Source organism: Archocentrus centrarchus, chromosome 15, assembly GCF_007364275.1.
Source record: "Archocentrus centrarchus isolate MPI-CPG fArcCen1 chromosome 15, fArcCen1, whole genome shotgun sequence".
In the NCBI taxonomy this organism is placed as follows: domain Eukaryota; kingdom Metazoa; phylum Chordata; class Actinopteri; order Cichliformes; family Cichlidae; genus Archocentrus; species Archocentrus centrarchus.
Genome location: NC_044360.1, coordinates 25,230,335 through 25,249,701, shown reverse-complemented (window position 1 = coordinate 25,249,701; position 19,367 = coordinate 25,230,335). Strand labels below are relative to the sequence as shown.

Below are 19,367 nucleotides of genomic sequence, written 5' to 3'. Positions count from 1 at the left end.
TGCGAGACATTCAGTAACAGGAGGTTTTGGCCTTATGTTCACACACCATCTGATAAAATAACCACTTTCACAACAGAAACAATGTAATGACTTGTGTTCGAGTGATGTAACATTCATGAAAATGTAAATTGTGTTTGTGATGACAATCCACAGATAAAGTGTAGCAGTTTGTCTCACCTGTGATTTTTGTGATTTCATACAGTGTAAAGGTCAAATATTTTTAAGACATAAATAGTACAAAAACCACCAATAAGGATAAGATGGATCTGTTAAACGTGGCCACAATAAGTAAATGACATTTATGTCACTATAAAACATGTTTAACACTGTGAATACAGCTGGAATAGACAGCTATAAATGTATACTACAGCTAAAGATCTTGCACAAACCATAGACTGTATATAAAAGATAGATTTAGCCTCTGGGTCTAAAAGTAAAGCCAACCACCATTTTTTTTTTTTTTTGACCTGCAGGAGGTGGGTGGTGAGGCCTCTGTGAGAAAACAAGCCAAACCCTCTCAATTCACTACTTTAGGAAACATTCTTTTTGCTTTTAATAAAGTGTGGCATTTTGTAACATGTGGTCCAATTTAGAGCAAAACAAATGGATAAAGCAGGCTATTCTTTAAGGTCTGCAGGCTACCTTTATGATTGAAAAGTTCCCAGTATATGAAGTGTCCTTAATTTCTCAGTCCCATACGCCACCTGATCACCAAGCCTGGGTTCACAGATGGCTACAATGCTGAACTTGAAGCCTCAAAAGAGAGGGGTCCATAAACCAAACCAGCAAGTGACACCACAGTGGCTATTTCCATCTGTGTTTATACAGTCTATGGCACAAACACAAGTAAAACTGAACTTAGCTTTATCCAAGACCAGCTTAATATGGGTACCAGCAGTGAGATCCACCAGCTGCCTTGCAGCTAATTTGGCATTTGTTCAGGAGAAACAGATAAATGAACAAAATTAAGGAGCATAGTTTAACATAGAAACCGTAACCCTCAAAGTGAAACAAGAACAGTTAGCTTTTGATCGTTATGGATTACCTAAGTGACATTCACTGCTTATTTACCTCAAGAAATTATCAGTGAATTCTCATTAGCACCCAGTGACGTGGTAAAACACACTGTACATAATGAATTTGAGCCCAAAATAGGAATTACACATACACGAATACTGAACTAATCAAATGAGAAGTATGTTTTTGTAGATTCAGTGTTTTTACAATAGGACAGGCCGTGGAAGAGGATGCTGGGAAACAGCAGCACAAGGTACCTTACAAATACATTGAAAATCATATTCATAAGTAAATAAGCTGTGAAAATTTGATAAATAAAGATTACTCAACATAAACCCACATGTAGAGTTTAATACAAAAAAAAAAAACTGTCTGAAGTAGAGGAAGGCTGTTCAAATCAGTAGCTGTAACAAAGAACCCCAAGCTTTTCTATCAACTCGAAATAAAGAGATGAGTTTTACTCCAACATGTGATTACAATGTAAACAAGAACATTACCAGCAGAATATAAAGCATTACTTTTACGATATGATTATTGCACTTAAAGTAAAAATTATCACCTCCAGCGAGTGACTGTAAGAGCCTTGGTCAAAGAAAATTAAATGATAGTCATCACAAAAGGAATAAAAAAATAAAATGTCAGTAACTGATAAAAGGAATGTACATTTGTTCTTGGGGTGGGGGGGGGGTGGGGGTAGGTGCACACCTCAGTAAGCTAGAGACAGACAAGACTTCCAGGAACTGTCTAGCGACTTCTTACCCTAAATATCTTCCAGTGTTTCTAAGAAAATCCATCACTCAAGCTGAATGCAAACACATCTGCAGCCCGGAGGAGGCCTGGGGAAAAAAGCTGATGCTGCGACGTGTACCGCAGTTTAAGCGGCAAGTTTTTGACTTGCACTTGATTGTAATTACAGTACCTACAGCTTCATAAACCCCTTGACCATATTTCAGCAAACAGCACATAACTGTGACTAAAGCATCTGGTAAACATGAATTTGGCAGCATTTAGGCTGTAAGAGCTTCTCGGCAGATGATGGCAACTGTGTGTGCAACAGACCTCTGTGGGTTGACAAGTACAGCACAGCTAAATGTAGTTGGTGTGAATAGACTTGACTTAAATCAGCTGACTTTTTCCTGTTGAGGTACCTAAGAATACACTCCAAGAAGTACTCATGAAGAAATTGTAACGCAGTTATAAGAAAACTGCAAAAACTGTATGATCTTAAAAAAAAATATGTAAAAGCCTATAAAAATTATAATCACTGAATAAAAATGCTCTAATAACTCCACAGTAATTAATGAGTCCCATTTGTTCCCACTTATTTTGCCACCTGATATTGATACATGAGCTATTGCTGAACCTTCATTAGTACCTTTTCATCCTGGGTCTTTTTTCTACTTTTTGGAAATTTTGCCTGCCTTCTTTTTTGGCTCGTAGGGTGTCCGTAGAATGCTTGGCGTCTCCTCCATGACGCGTACGAGTAGGTTATCAATGTAGTCTTCCAGCTCCCTGATGTGGGCATCTTTCTTTTTCACCACTTCTTTCTGTTTGATGAGTTCCTGCACAACCTCCTCAAAAGACAAGTTGCTGTAGGCGGCCACACTTTCCTGCGTCGCCGCCTGAAAATAGAAAAACCAGGAAATGTTCAATTAAACGGCAGCAGATTTTGAGGTAACTTGCCTCACAATGGCCATACTGTGCATACATTTGTTTTGTAAAAGAAGTCTTAAATGTCTGACAGTGGGGATGACAGTAAACATAAGTCTTTATGCTACAGACTAATTAGGCTTGTTGGCAAATAGTCACATGTTTATGTTTTGTGCTGTTAATAAAAGCTAACTGAAGACTGTTAAGATGCGACTGTTCTCCTGGGTTTTAGCTCTGATGTCAATTAATTCTGTAACAAATGCACTCATTTAACACTAGTGCAATTTACAACAATTTGATTTTGGCCTATCACAGACTATCAGTGTATAGGCTGTCTGACATGCACCCATGTAAAATTTTTTCTTTTGATCCTAAAACAAAACAAAACAAAAAAAATCAGAATAGATGATGGAGGCAATTCAGACATTGTCTCATTAAATAGTTTGTCTAGCTGTGCAGCACCAACTCCATCCTAGTCTTAGCACTGTCAGCAGCAGATACGACAGAGGTAATGGTGGTGTGGAGTCAAGAAGTGCTTTCATGGTAAGCTGCTAACTACGTTGCAAAAGTCTTGAGCCACCCCTCATTTCTTTTTAATTTTGCTTCCAAGGAGCCAGACTTTCTTGTATTTCTTTTAAAGTGGTCTTGAGCAACAGTGCTCCAGGATTTCTGAAGGTCATTCAAAGTTTTTCTTTGGACATTGGCTGCTTTTTCACTCATTTGCAGTCCAGTCCTTGTACTTGAACATTTTCAGATTTTTTTTGTTTTGTCCTTTAAGCCACTTAAAAATCAAAAAATGTCTCATCTATGAATCTATGAAAAATGCCAACTAAGGTTGAGAGGCATAAAATTGTATTTTTGAACCAACAAGGTGATTACAAAAAGCTATTAGTTGAAAACTTGGCATATCTAAGCATGGTGTGCAGTGTGTCCTTAAAAGGAAAATCTGAGGAGACTGGACAAAAGAGGTGGTGGTAAGCTTTAAGAAGAAGAAGAAAAAAAAAACTACCTACAGCAGATGAACAGTATCTGAAAGTCATATCCTTAAGAAATAGGGAAAAATAATCCAGCTGAGACCTGACACAGGACCTGAGGGACACATCTGGACCTTCAGCTGATCCATCTGCTGTTCACTGAAGCCTCATCAGCCTAAAGCAGCCATTCTTAAGGAAGGGAAACAGGGAGAAAGGCTGAGGTATGCCAAATTACTAAAGAACTGGACTGAAAATCAGTGGGAACAGGTCTGATGGAGTGAAGAATCCAAATGTGAAATGTTTGGTTCCGATTCTCATAAATATGGATGGAAGAGGTCAGGAGAGGGGAGAGACAGCGAAAGCCTCCAGCGATGAGTAAAGGAGGCTTTGTTATGGTTTGGGGCCGCATTTCAGCCAATGGTGTCGGAGATCTTGTCAGAAATTATGGAATTATGAACGCAGAAAAGTAAAAGGAAAAAAATAAGAAGCTTGCCTTCAGATTGTGTTAAAGAATAAAGGCGGTCGTACCAAATACTGACTTTCAAGTTTGTTAAAACTGTACAAACTCTGTTTTCACCTTATATGCAAACATACATGAAAATGTTTCAATAAATCGCTGCACCTATTTCACATTTTCATCAAAATATAAAGAAATGCCAGGTGGCTCAAGACTTTTGCCCAGTAACCTACCTAATCTAAATTAAAGGTTACAAACAGGGACTCCCATGTATCCCTGTTTATCTGTAACTTACAGTTACCTTAAGTCATGGCTTAATTGCTCTAATGGTACTTATTTTTTCCTTTGCTTTCTAGTACTAAAACATACAATCTGTTTAATTCAAGAAGACTCAGGCAAAACCTCCCTCTACTCTGCCGGTACTTAACAATAAAGATTTCCAAAACAATTTAATCTTTGTTTTGAGGAGGAAATGCCAGGCTGCATATTTCTACAAATAAAGGTCATGCTAATAAATGCCAAAAAAAGGGATGCAACCCAAGCCCAGCTTTGCTCTTTGAGGACAATCTATTTGGACAGAGCAGCGTGGTACAGTATGTGCAGATCATATTGCGCGGGTACGAGAGGAGCTGTAATCGTTTTTAATGAGGGACCACTTTATCGCTTCAGTGCTGGGCATCCTCCCCTGAACGGATAGAACAGCAAAGCCTTCACCCTGTTTAAAATACCACACTTATCAGCTTCCACTCCCATGCACCATTCAAGCCTTCACTGCTGGGTAAAGACAATGCAGAAAGAGCTGGAGCAGGACTGCTTACCAGGTATCTTATCGCTTCTAACAGCATAGAGGCTACTGTGGGGCGACACAAACCAAAATGAAATATTTGCCACAGAGATTAAATGTCCAACGTAAGGAGGGTTTCAGGAATAGAGCTCGGTAACCTATTCCTCACACACAAACACACCTACAAAAAAAAAAAAGCCATCTCACTGAAAGATACTGCACTTAAGCCATCTGAGAGGGAATAAGAGAGCAGACAGCCATATGGAAGGATGTTGGTTTCACGTACAAGTGTGTGTACATGCACGCACGCGCACACACACACAGCATAGTAATCAGGAGCTTTAGTGGCTGGTGACAAAGGCCTGGAAATGACCATGAACTGGCAAAGTAATGATGACCATTTTTCTGCGATCAGTAGTGAGGAGAAGATAAGGCGCACACTTGGCATTCTCCAGTTGTGTCATTACAGTTTCTAATGAGCTCAGCTTTGAGAATCTAAAAGCTCAGTCCTTTGAAATCTCTCACTGCCCTCCCTCCCTCCTGCGTGTGGTTAATTAGGGCCTTGAAGTAGAGGAAATGGGAGCTGCCATTTCTGCGAGGCACAGCGGCATGCACGGGGGCACATGTGTGGATACCGACAGCCCTCAACACCCACAGAGAAAGGTGAGGAAAGCCATTATCAGCATTCTCCTTCTCATTTAGGCATCACTGCAGCTACTGCCCCCCCTTCTCCTTCGTATATATCAGTTTTGCTGTGTAATAGTCTGCGAATTGTAACCACTAAACTACTAATAACTACTAAAGAGTTAAAAAAAAAAAACTTTATGTACAAATAAGGTAATAATGATTTAAAATAAAAAGTATTTCTGTGCCTGATCTCATCAAAAAGCTGCTATTAAACAATCTGTGTAATACGTAACTATGACTGACCTTACAGGCCGAAATTTCACACCACTTCAAACTATGATTAGATCAGACATGATGACCGATGTATGCAGCTGCTAATTAGTCTGAGTTTCCAGAGGTCTCACAAATCCATGTCACCAGCTGCTTAAGAGTCCTCAATTACAAAATCTGCCTGGCAGTACGTATAAACTGTACACAAATGCAATTGTTGAGTTCATTTCCCCTTTTTTTTCCCCTCTCCCCACCTTCAGCCACTCTCAGGTAAAGTTGACATCTCATAACAATATCACCTTCCGAACCACATGCTTTTTACAAGGAGGGTTTCTTACAATTTTCTTGTCCTTCTTCTTCTGACCAAAGGTGATGTCAGGTCCTGTTGGTTTTTTGTCACTGCAAAACAACCAAATGCAAAGTCAGTAATCACATGAAAGCACAACACTGTATATTTTAGCAGAATTTTGCCAATATAGAATCTCTGAGGTACTCACCCCCTGTGCTAGTACAGGAAATATATGAGAATAATAATAAATAGATTACCAAGTAATAAATAATATGCTTGAAGCCACCTTTTTCCACCCATGCACTACATTACAAATGACCGCTGAGCTAGTGTATGACAAAGGCAGCAGTAAAGATGATGGACTAGTGCCTACAGAGATAAGTGGTTAATTGGGTGGTCTATCTCTTCAGGGGATCTCATTACTATAGCTCAGAGGGCTCCGTTATCAAACCCAGGCACTCTAAAGAGCCACTAATGACACCTTCCAGTCTGATAAACCAGAACTTAGCTGCAGTGCTCACCAACTCTTTATGCAACACAGGAAAAAGATGTAACTGGCTCAGTGGAAATGTTTGAATAATACTTGACAACATAATGAGAGGGAGAGAAAGGGGGTCTATCAGAAAGTAGATTTCAATCAACAAGGTATTCAAAACTTTACTGGAAATCCATAGCAAATATCATGTAGTGCAGTGACTATTACATGGGGTACTAAGATCCTGTTTTGGGATTTTGGGATGATAATTTGATTATATATGAAAAACACACGAGTGACATGCTGCAATCACTGCTGTGCAGGAGCCAAACACAATGAGTCTGAAATCCACATCTGACATTAACTGAAATATTTCTGAAAAGACGGTTGTCGTATTTAAGTATATTCACTTGTAAATTTCAGGTGTTTTGGACTGACTGATTAACTAAGACAAACACGGAAAAAAAACCTTAGAAAAAATTGTGATGATGGTAAGATAGCCAATAAAGCTAACAAAGAAAAACAGGACTACCTGGCTTTGTAGTTGGAGCTGAATGGGTTAGTGTCTGCTTGTGAGTCTCCACTAAACGGGTTGGGGGACCGCAGGTCTCCGGAGCTCCCCGAACGCCCCCCGTTGTTGGTCTTGCGGCCTTCCTTCTTTCCTGTCACGCGTTCCAGTAAGCTGACCTTCTCCTTTTTCTCCTTCCGCTCTGGTCGGTCCCACAGCTGCCCGTGCTCCCCCTCAAATGGGTTGCGATTGCGTGGGAGCGTGGCATACTTCTGTGGCAGGGTGTCAGTGATATCAGTGAAAGGGTCACCGTGTGCTTCGCCGTCCTGGAAGCCTGGCACCTCGCTCTGGGAACGCCTGTGAGGGCCACCTGTACTTCCTGGAAAAGAAATCAGAAATGTTACATTTAAAACGGGAAAAATATGTGATTTTCTTTTAAGTTTTTTTTTGTAACAGGGTTTGGAAAAAGCTGCCTTTTTTCTAGCTTTTGTCAATCCCTGATATATCCTGTGAGAATGGATGAACTCAAAATGGTCAGTTCGTTAACAGTTTAGACAGAAGAACCTGTAAAAACCAAGTTGATCTCGCAGCCTTCAACTAATCTTTAATCAGCAGTGGTTTATAGGAGTCATTTTAGACATTTTCATATCTGCAACTGCATTCAGACTGTTAGAACTTGAGAATAGTTCCCATCCAATTCAGTACTAATTACAAAGAAACTTTCAGGAAACTCAATCTTATCACAAGGTGCCTGCCAATGATTATCCGTACCCTTAGAAGGACGAGAGATGACTTACGGATAATGTAAATCAGACTACAATGATAACTGACTGTAGCTTCTCTTAGCAGGAATCAGAGTTTTACTGCTTGTCACTAAATTACCATGCTGCATGTATAAAGTCTAACGTGATTACCATCACAGATGAACATTTTTAAAGATGAAGATGAAAAGACAGCTCGACCCACCGTTACGTACAGAACTCTTAACTGTTATAATTTTAACACTTAAGAATGAATGCTCGCTGAAATATTTTGGATACTGCTTGGACCACTAACCTCCATCCTTGAAAACAAAATCAAATGAAAATGCAGAAAATACTAAGTGATCATCAGCAACTTCAGTTAATATGGGAACTGGTGGTGTTTTAAAACTGTACCAGTTCTTCAGAGATGAGTCAAGCAGCAATAAAAGTTTACCAAAACAAAACAACAACAAAAACAAAAAATGCATTTCTTTAACTGACAAATGAAAAAACTACTCTGAAAAACAGACGCTTTGGTCCTCACCGCTCTCTTCTATGGAGTTCATGGAATCCAGTTTGGGTCGAAAGTGGGTCCCAATGAGATCTGACATGGAATGTGCTGCAGAGAGTTTATGGGCCCCGGCCAGCAGTGGTCTCTTCACCTTTGCTTCAGGCTGGGATTGCGGTTCTGGTGCGACGGACTGACGGCTGGGCTCCGAGTCACACACAGCGGAGCGAGGCAAGATGGCCGAAGAAGTGTCACCGAAGCCGCTCTCGTGTTTGCGACCCTTCACTTTGTCCTTAAGTTTGGAAAAAGGTGAGCGGGGCTTTTCCTTCATGGAGAGGTCAAACATGCTGGCTGTCATGTTGTTCCTCATGAACTGAATGCTCACTTGAATGCGACCTCGTTCTTTCCTCTTCTTCCCGGGCTTGGACTCCAAGGAATACCAGCTAAAACGAGAGTGCAGGAAGCTTAAGCTGAGCAAATTCAATGAGACAATTTATATAAAAAGAGCAGGGTTTATAAAAATCCTCCGAGTTGATTACACGTAATGCAACATAATTCAGGAAGACAGGGACACAAAGTCAATGTGGTAGAAGTCCTTACACGATCAAACAATATGACAAATGGAAAAATAGCCCTCATTCCTTCTAATGGGCTTTACATACATCTTTATGGCTACCACTGAAAAGGCTAATTTGAGAAGACTAATCCAAAGGAGACACAAATGCAGGGGCTTAAATCATTTGAACTTTTTTATGACACATATGAGAACACAATTTATAATTCAAAGGATAAACATTCTTTACAAACTGACCTAAAAAAAAAAAAAAAAAAAAAAAAAGCCTGCTGCAGAATAATATAGACCATTTCAGGCTGTTTTTGGGCTCCTGTTTGTTTAACCTCTCTGCTTTTTTCAACTGGAAGTAATGGGATTTATGCCTTCGCTCTGAGCGAAATAAAGTGGCATTTGCACAAATCTGGCCTTTGTTCAGAAATGCAACGACAAGCAATTGGGAAACTGCAAAGCCACATCGCAGGCTTTGCACACAACAGTTCATACATGCTAATGAGACACATTCTCTGTGTTAGGGGGCTTGTGAAGGAGGCCATTAGGAAACCAGCATCAGAATGAAACAAGCATCAATATTTTCTCTCTGCATTTGTCACAAACATGTAACATATTCTAAACTACGGTGATTTCATCAATATAACCAAGTCTAAAAATGTATGTAAGTGTATTTGTTTGACTTCAATTACTGATATTTTCTCCGAGAGTTAATGAAGCTTTACAGTACTCCTTGAAGTCCGGCATGAAATTTCAGTTATCTGTTTAATCGGGGGGAAAAAAACAAAAAAAAGTGTTGGTATTGGCTTTTTAAGAAATTGCAGCTGTTGAACGCTATTCTAATCCATCTAGCTCGTGTCCCAGGAGCCTCAGTCATGAAAGGCCTTGCTGGGGCCCAATTCCCAGGCTGCGCGCCATGCTCAGCCTGATCAGCAGCCACAGCATGCCGCTGCCGTGGGGCCGAGACTGCACCTCACGTGTGTCTCAAGGCCAAGATAAACCTCGCTGTACTTGGAACCACAATCCTCCCACTCGGGCCCAAGCCGCTGGGAAACTCCTCACAATCAACAAACACAGGTGCGCGATAATTATGGGCTGCCTTCTCAGATATCAGTACGGGCTTGCCTCCCCAGTATGCCAGTTCAAAAACATTGCGGATGGGCCGCGGTGAACAGAGACCCACTGTGGAGTGTGGCCATAGTATCAAGAGCCCTGGCATCATTGTCAAGTACAGCTGCAGCTAGCAACAGGCCAGCTAGCAAAACGGCAATATCCATTACAGAACCACCGCTGAAAAAGTGCACAGCCTCAAGGTGCATCAGTTGAGGCACCTAAATAAATAAAACCCATTCACACTGATTATAACATATTGTGATTCTCCCAACTGATGGGCAAAGAGGAAGTCCACTAATGTCCTTCCCTCCTGAAATGTGCAGCAAGCTAATTAACACCAGATCCAATTTGGTTTTGCAGTTCCTGTTTGCTTAATGTAGGGTTAAGAAGTGTGTGTGCGTGCGTGTGTGTGTGTGTGTGTGTGTGTGTGTGTGTGTGTGTGTGTGTGTGTGTTGGGTCATCAACCAGTCATGAGTTTAGCCAAATATAACACAATCTCTAAGCTATGATGGTCTACATTGTGTTAATTTGTTCTAATGTACATTTATCCATTTTTCTCTCTCACCTCAAGTCTTTTATACAGTAACTTAAGAATAATGTTGAATAAGGACAATCCCTATACCAGAATGACTTTACCTGAAGCCAGCTAAACAGCCTTAACAAGCCACCTGTTTATGAAAGAGGTGACTCAGACAGACGCCCACTATTGTCCACCAATATGTAGGCACAGGCAGTTTAGAGTCTGGAGTCTCTGCTTTCAAACTTCAATTCCTTTTGTGCCGAGAAAGGCACAGTGCATTGAGGCAAGATTATAACATGAGGGGAGCAACTAAACTTTACACAAACAAGCCAAGATTCAATCCCAGGTTCCTTTGGCTGTGAAGGAGAGACCATATTCCAGTCACACCTTTGAAAAAACTGGGAGTATAGGAGTGGCTAACAAGACATGTCTGGCCAGCTCCACTAGTTTCAGTTGGGCTAACTGGTGTCAGCAATTAAACTAAAATAATCTCTCTGCAATGTAGGCCGGTTCATTGCTAAGCCTCAAACAAAAGAGCTTCGTGAAGATGGAAAAAAACAAACAAAAAAAAAAAACTAACATGCTCGCTAAGTGAGCATGAAAGTGTATGACTGATGTGTCAAATAGTTTAAAAGTTAAGTGCTTCTGTTATAGTATTTCATCTACTCTGCTCTGCTTTTAACATTAAATCTGATGTATTTAATAAAGTGCATTTCTAAAGCAAGTGCACAAAGGGAATAAAGGACAGTGCAATGGCATTTAAATCATGTGGTGCAACAGGGCTGGGTCATGACCTTAATTGAGACCACAGTGCAGAATATAACACGCAAAAGACAGTGCATTTGTGAAGTCTAATGTCACAGTAATACTTGTGGCAAATGTGACAAATAACAACTGACTTAGCTCATGGTGTAATCCACTTATGACTGGAAAGGTTGTGCAAATATTTTCCAATTCCTCTCAAGAGTCTGTCTCTATAACAACAAGACATCACATACAAAACACCTTGAATAATGCACATGTGATGCTAATGTCTTAGGACTATACTATAAACATACATGTTGTATGTCCCATGATTTGTGCTAGTGTTAAAACTGTCACAGGTTTTCTCTTGAAAGGACGGTGCTGAGGCTCTTCAAAGTACTGTGGTATTTTATGACTACTAGTGTATATACGTTTACATATAACCCGTAAATATCACAGACAAAAAAAAAAATACATGGTTAGACAATAATCTTCTACTTTTTAACTGGCGGTTTTCATATTAAAATAAGTGTAAATGCACCTGGAGCCTACCGCAGCAGTTTTTATCCCAAAAAATTAACCGTTGTGGCTTTTTATGATATCTAATACACTTTTACAGTTTATCATACTTACTCAGTTTTCTTTCTCTCCTTGTTATCAAATATTTCATTAAGATTGATGCACCTCTGACCCAGAAACTTGTCCATCCCAACCAAAGAGCGATGCATCACTATAAGGCAGAGTTCATACACTTCTGGGTTGCCCTCCAAAAGTAGGCCAGGCAATTCGAAGGAGGCTTCTTCTCTCCACACAGGGTTAAGTGTCTTCTCTGCCACTGATGTTGAGTACTTCTCCTTGCCCAGCTGGATGATAGTGTAGGCATCATTGGTGCCATTTTTACCTTTGGGTTGTAAACCAGTTGCTTGAAGAACAGTGGCTTGGACATGGGTTGGAAACCACTTTTGAGACTGCTCGCCCAGTGACATTGTAAGCACTGGCTGTTAACTGAAATCCATTCAAAATAAAGTAAAATATTATTTATGTAGCTGTTTTTTTCAGAGAGTGCGACGTGCAAGAAGCAGCAATCATGATTCACTACAGTTTGGTGTCCATGTAGGTGTTGTCTAGAAGCAACTGCTACAATCAATCACAAGTTTGACAAACTGAGCAAGCCTCATCTCCTGTCAGATCACAGATGTCCAAGCCACTGATGAGTCATCTGCTAGAAAAACAGAACAGAAAGAAACAGGAGGATGTCATTATTTTGCCAAGAACTAAAACATGGATCTCAGATGCACAGAGAGCACTGATATTAAACCAGGCAGCCTACTAATGATTTGATGGCAGTCACTTTTGAAGTAATACGGCTAAGCAGAACTCACATTTTGCACTGTATGATTTTGCTGAATATCTTTAAATATATGTCTCTAAGATGCAGGTTCAAGACAGATATTGATGATCTCATCCAGTGACACATTTTGGAGTCATTGTAACTGAATTAGTGAGTCAGTCAGGGGGATATGGACCGTTTCAAGGATTATTTTCAAATTGAAAATAGAGGTTTTGACTGAGATTAAGAAGCTGAGCACATAGTGAAGTAAAGCAGTCATGACTTATGTCTCTAGATAACTCTAGGTGACGCACTGACAAGCTGTACATTAAAGAAGTGATACAAGTAGCCACAGAAGTCATATTAAGATGTAATGTCCCTTTAAGTAAGGCTCTTTCCACAGGTTTGTCATAACTAAATGTTTATAAACTGAACACAACATTCAAACGATGCGAGGCGAAATTAAATTGCGACTTTTTTGGTGAAGCTTTGTCAGGGTTACATTCAGTTAAGGCTGCAGGATAACGTTAGCATCATGCAGCTAGCTGCTGAGCGCACACACAGCATCACCCACACACAGACACAGACACAGACAGAGACACACACACACACACACACACACACACACACAGACACAGACACAGACACACACACACACACACACACACACAGACACACACAGACACACACAGACACACTCAGCTGCTTACCTCGGGGTCATTTTAACCAGGACTACACTGACACTCAGCGCTTCAGCTCGGCACAAACTCTTTCCACAAACACACTCATGCGACACATTCAGCTACTGTTCGCCGCAGCTACTGTTATTGTTGCAGTCCATTACTGCTCACTGCTGACGGCCGCCGGCGAGCTTCACTTCCTAATCTGACGTCACTTCCGGCTCACCCCGGTGAAAGTTGAAGTGTCAAAATAAAAAAAAAAAGGTGATAGCGCGCGCACAGGTACGCGCGCACGCTCTAACGAAATTAAAATGCAGATGGAGAAATGTAAACATGATTTAAAAAAAAAAAAAAACTCTACCCATAATCGGCGCTGAGTTGTGGGCATACTGTGCAGGTAAGCAGTAATGACGGGATATGTAACTAATTTGAGCTAACACACTCGCTGTGAGAGATTGTTACACACGTGTGTGCACAGCGTGCGTGTGCTCGCGCGTTTCCTTGAGTGGTAAATCACACAAACACGGGAAGTGCTTTTGTTTCATGAGTGGGACATGCAGGTTCAGATAAGGGGTTCACTTGAATGAACACGGACATGCTTGTCACCCCACTTGACAAGTGCATCTTAACCAAACACACCTGTCTGTGTGGGTTTTTATCGTTCTGCCGCAACCAGTGCAGTATGTACACACCACTGGCCCTAGGCTCCGGCTGGGCCATCCATCAAACTGAGATTATTGCACTTATCTAGAGTACATCTCTGAATGAAATGCTAAGGCTTAGTGAAATATTAGGCTGTACAAAAATGTGAGTCAGATAGCGTTGAATACATTCGTGGATCTCACTCTCATGTTTTACATTAGCTGTTCCATTAGGGGAATATGACAGTACATTGCCACTTTGTAACCGTGGCTTTAAAGCATGTAGCAAGTGGCAAAATATGGGACATAAACTGTGTATCACATTTAGTGTTGGAAAAAGGCTTTTATGCCACTTAAAATGGATTTACAAATAAAGCGTGTTTTGAAATGTAATTTGAAGTTATATAAGTCATACTCTGTGCACTTTTAGGTTTGTGTTCTCTACAGCCTTCCTCAAGTAATTCCTTCAGCTCTCTGATATTTAGGTAACGTGAAAGTATTTAAATAAAGTCCTGTAATATTGAGGGGCTACTCCACACTGCTAAACTGAAATATTTGTATTTTTATTTAGACAGGGACAGTGAACAATGAAACATTAACCTTGTATAAAACCAGGAGAGGTTCATTGTACCAGGTTTTAGCAAAACTGCAATTTTCCACCTGGGAAGGTAAATAGAACAATAAATTAAAAAATTGCATTAGCTACAAACATCAAATGATTTAGATTTAAAACCTTCAAAATCCCTACATCCCACCCCAACCCACAAAATTATGACAATTAGTAAAATTAAGATAGTACACTGTCAAGTCCCAGATCCTAAAAAAATCCAGCAACACTCCAATCCTTCAATTACAAATGTATAAAATACATCAATCAATAATATACAATCACAATTTACCCTAATTCACAAATGCGTGTATTTTTGCTGTGGCATCCAATGTTGTGTGAAAAAATGTGAAAGCTCCTACATGTTAGCAGCTCTGTTGGAAGAGAATTCCACTGATTTATGGCCACAAAAGAAAAGGAAGATTTCCCAAATGAAGTCCTAAGTTTCTGGAATACTGCGCTCTCATCTCGTAACTGACCAAGTGGCTTGTGATGCATTTTCAGAGCTGAGAAACGCAAATTCTAGTCGCTTTGTGCTCTGTGATAAATTTTATATCTTTACAGAAACAACTAGAATTCCCAAGGTGTCCTGTAATATTGTGTTAGTATTATATTTTTAAATGTGCACGATTTCTGAGAGCACCCTGATCAGTACTCTTTTGAGGGGGACCGTACATCTTTATCAAACCTTTTGTTGTTGTGTTTGTGTTTGTCTTTTACATGTGTGTAAACACATAAAATCCAAATTCAATCCCACTTCATTTAATTGTAGGCCACTGTGGACATTGTTATAAATTAGCAAGAGAGTCTTATTTTGCTAAATTTAAGTTACAGTAATTAATTCACTTGATTTGACTTGTCAGTATGTAAAAATAGAAGAGTTCAAGGTAATTTCAGATACAAATTATATACATATAATTATATAAATAATGATGGCATGATGCATATGTTTGCTGCTGAATCCCAAACCATTCAGAACAGTTTTTGCCAGCTGAGCTATTGCACAGCAGGATAATAGAGCAGATGAAATATGTACATCTGTGCAATTTTCTAGAAATATAACTGTAGTCATTCAGGCTCCAAACACTAAGTGTTTGGCAGTATTCAGTTCTCATATGAGGGTAGAAGCTGTTCTTAAATCTGTTTGCCTGTGACATGATGGGCCTGAAGTTTCTATCGGGGCGGGGGGGGGGGGGGGGGGGGCAGCAGGTCAAACAGATGGTGTCCTTGGTTTGACAGGTCTTTCAGTATGTCGGCTGCTGTACTGAGGCGGCGAGAGCTGAATATGTCTCCCAGCGAGAATATAAAATTGCATATGCTGTGACACAAGCTTTTATCCAAGTGACACACTCCTATTAGACATTAGATGGAAGTGGGACTGTGCAAAAAAATGTGGCTGCAGAGTGTGAGCTCTCAGTGACTGACCCACCAATGGGTTAAAATACAACAGCGAAGATTTGATTGGTTTGAGAGATTACTCATGAATGTGTGGTGGCCAGCAGGGGCAACGTTAGAAGACAAACAAACCCACAAAGACCAGTGGGAGTCTGATGATTTTTGTTTACAACTCAGGTCAAGATGTGATAATGCTTCAGTTTGAATAATCGCACTGTGCAGCTGCTGGACGGCGTCCAAGTGTTTATGATTTATCCAGTCGCTCCACTCACATTCCTTTTCGGGAACACTTTACTATCTGCTGCGCTTAGCAGTGTCAGGATTGAGCTGAATGAAATAACAATCAGAGACGTGCAGATACACAACTAGGGTCATGACACTCTTCCCTTAATATGACAGTAAGTCAAACTCTTTCATATATTACCCTCTGTGTGAACATAATACCACAGTACTTATTCTCAGCGAGATAAAAACATGAAAGACGCTGCATTCCAACATCACCTGTATCCTTTTATTACTCTCCCCTCGAAGAGTGGTGCATTTAAAAACAAAATATCACACTATAAACTAGAGAATAGTAATGTAAGCACGCCGTCTGCATTTTGAGGGAACAGCGCAGAAGGTCATAAACTGTCCAGCATGTAAGCGAACCTTCTTGCATGGCCCGGTCCACATGTTGAACCACATTAGCTGTGGCCCCTAACGGCCGCCATCCACTTCCCGCACATGGTTCTGGTTTAGGCCCCTTTCTTCAACACTATATAGGTTGTATTACATTTATTAAACACTTAAAAAAAAAATCTCTGGCTGCAAGGTTGTCCATCTGTTGAGGACAAGAGAAAATATATGAAAGAAGCATGAGACTCGGCGGGGAGAGGGGAAACAGTTGTGATGTCAGTGCTGGTCTTAATGTGGTGCAGGTCAAAGTTCTGGATGGATGACTGATTTAAAAGGTATAGCTTTTAGCTGAGTGAACAGTCAGATCACAGATGAATTTTAATCAAAAAAGAAGGAGAAAGGCACACAAATCACCCCTGCTTTGCTCTCAGGAATGTTTTTGTGCATGGCTTTGATATATAGGTGCAGATGTGCGACTGCAGCATGACGAGCAGAGCTAAAAAGGGCCGCTAAGCCGGGGCCACATGTCAGCCCGGTGACTCCCTAAAGGTCTTGATTTCTACCTCATAACCTTAGAAAAAAATAAGTGAAATTAGCACTAGAAAAAAAAAATTGCATCATACTCTCATGACTAGTCCTTTTTTACTTGTGCTTATGTTGACGGACTAATTTTTTTATGAAACAAATATATATGTCATGGCCGGGGAGGAAACGGACGAGGAAGGACTCACATGAAGGACTCCAGAAGCAAACATAACTAAAAAGGGGATTTATTTCAACGGGGAGACACAAATACAAAAACCTTGGAAGGGAGGCACAGGGAGACGAAGGGCAGGCACAGGGAACACAGGAACATGCGGGCACAAAACATCAACGACGCGACAGAGAACAAATGAAAACTGAGGGCTTAAATACACACTGGGTAATCAGGGCAAGAGGAAACAGCAGGGAACAACAGGTGAGGCAAATGAAACTAATTACACAGGGGAAGCAAAGCTAAACACAAAGCACAAGGAAATCACATTGGCAAAATAAAACAGGAAGTGATAAACCAAGGAACACGCAGACAAGTCACAACACTGGGAACATGACAAACATACAGGGAGGACAAACTCAGGAAATAAACTATTAACACAAAACGCTGGGCCAACGGCCCAGGACATGACAGTACCCCCCCCTCAAAGGCCGGCTCCCGACGGCCAAAACCAGAAACAAAACCAGACAAGGGTGGGAGGCGGGGGACCAGGAAGGAGGGCCCGAAACAAAAACAGACAGGGAGCAAACAAAGTCAGGAACAAACCCAAAAACACAAGGAAGCACTGGAGCAAGGGTAGAGCACAGGGGCAAAAAACAATAAGCAAAAGGAACAGAACAAAGAAAAGCAAGGGCACAAGCGGAATAACAGTCCAAAAACCAGAGCAAAACATGGGGATGAGAAAACAAAAAACAACCGGATGAAAATAAAGCGACGGCACAAGGCCGGAGAGCTCCAATGTCCAAAACAGGGGGTCGAAACAAGGAACAGTCCAGGAGCTATGACAAAACAAAAAACAGCAGGGGAAAAAACAGTCCACAGTTCAGGGGAGTCAGTGGGAAATCCAAAACAAAAGACACACAGTTCAGGAGGCCGCAGAGGCCAAGGGGCCACAAAGCAAAGTCCCAACGAGGGAGGCCGACCGCGCTCCCAGCGGCGGCGGCGACGAGGACGAGAAGGAATCACTGGAGGCCGACCGCGCTCCCAGCGGCGGCGGCGACGACGAGGGGGAGTCACTGGAGGCCGACCGCGCTCCCAGCGGCGGCGGCGACGACGAGGAGGAGTCACTGGAGGCCGACCGCGCTCCCAGCGGCGGCGGCGACGAGGAGGGGTCACTGGAGGCCGACCGCGGGGCGTGCGGCGGCGGCGACGGGGAGCAGACACTGGAGGCCGACCGCGGGGCATGCGGCGGCGGAGAAGGGCGACCCCGGGCTCTGGTGGGGAACCCTCGGGTGACGTGGAGCGCTCGGACTGAGCGGAGACCCCCACCGGCTCGGACTGAGCGGGACCCCCTGGCTCGGAGCGCTCGGACTGAGCGGAGACCCCCACCGGCTCGGACTGAGCGGGACCCCCTGGCTCGGAGCGCTCGGACTGAGCGGAGACCCCCACCGGCTCGGACTGAGCGGGACCCTCTGGCGCGGAGCGCTCGGACTGAGCGGAGACCCCCACCGGCTCGGACTGAGCGGAGACCCCCGTCGGCTTGGAGTGAGCTGAGCCCATGGGCTGAACGGGGCCTACATAGTGAGGCACCGGATGCGTAGGCTGGGACCGCGGAACAGGGCACACTGCTGCTTTATTGAGCAGCAGGGGCTGCTCGAGGAATAGCCGAGGTGCAGGGGCTGCGTGGAAGCAGGCCGGGAGACGACTGGCTGCGTGGAAGCAGGCCGGGAGACGACTGGCTGCGTGGAAGCAGGCCGGGAGACGACTGGCTGCGTGGAAGCAGGCCGGGAGACGACTGGCTGCGTGGAAGCAGGCCGGGAGACGACTGGCTGCGTGGAAGCAGGCCGGGAGACGACTGGCTGCGTGGAAGCAGGCCGGGAGACGACTGGCTGCGTGGAAGCAGGCCGGGAGACGACTGGCTGCGTGGAAGCAGGCCGGGAGACGACTGGCTGCGTGGAAGCAGGCCGGGAGACGACTGGCTGCGTGGAAGCAGGCCGGGAGACGACTGGCGGCGTGGAAGCAGGCCGGGAGACGACTGGCTGCGTGGAAGCAGGCCGGGAGACGACTGGCTGCGTGGAAGCAGGCCGGGAGACGACTGGCTGCGTGGAAGCAGGCCGGGAGACGACTGGCTGCGTGGAAGCAGGCCGGGAGACGACTGGCT

General features: G+C 42.7%; 1 protein-coding gene across 1 annotated transcript; it reads right to left on the bottom strand.

Annotated features, from left to right (window-relative positions):
* Positions 1-1,713: 1,713 nt before the first annotated feature.
* rab11fip2 (RAB11 family interacting protein 2 (class I)) lies at positions 1,714-13,423 on the bottom strand. Its single transcript, XM_030748382.1, has 6 exons — positions 13,282-13,423; positions 11,875-12,463; positions 8,339-8,745; positions 7,076-7,430; positions 6,118-6,178; positions 1,714-2,639 (listed from the first exon to the last, which is right to left on the bottom strand). Exons 2-6 carry the CDS (start codon positions 12,225-12,227, stop codon positions 2,415-2,417), a joined length of 1,401 nt encoding a protein of 466 aa, XP_030604242.1. The 5' UTR covers positions 12,228-12,463; positions 13,282-13,423; the 3' UTR covers positions 1,714-2,414.
* Positions 13,424-19,367: the final 5,944 nt, after the last annotated feature.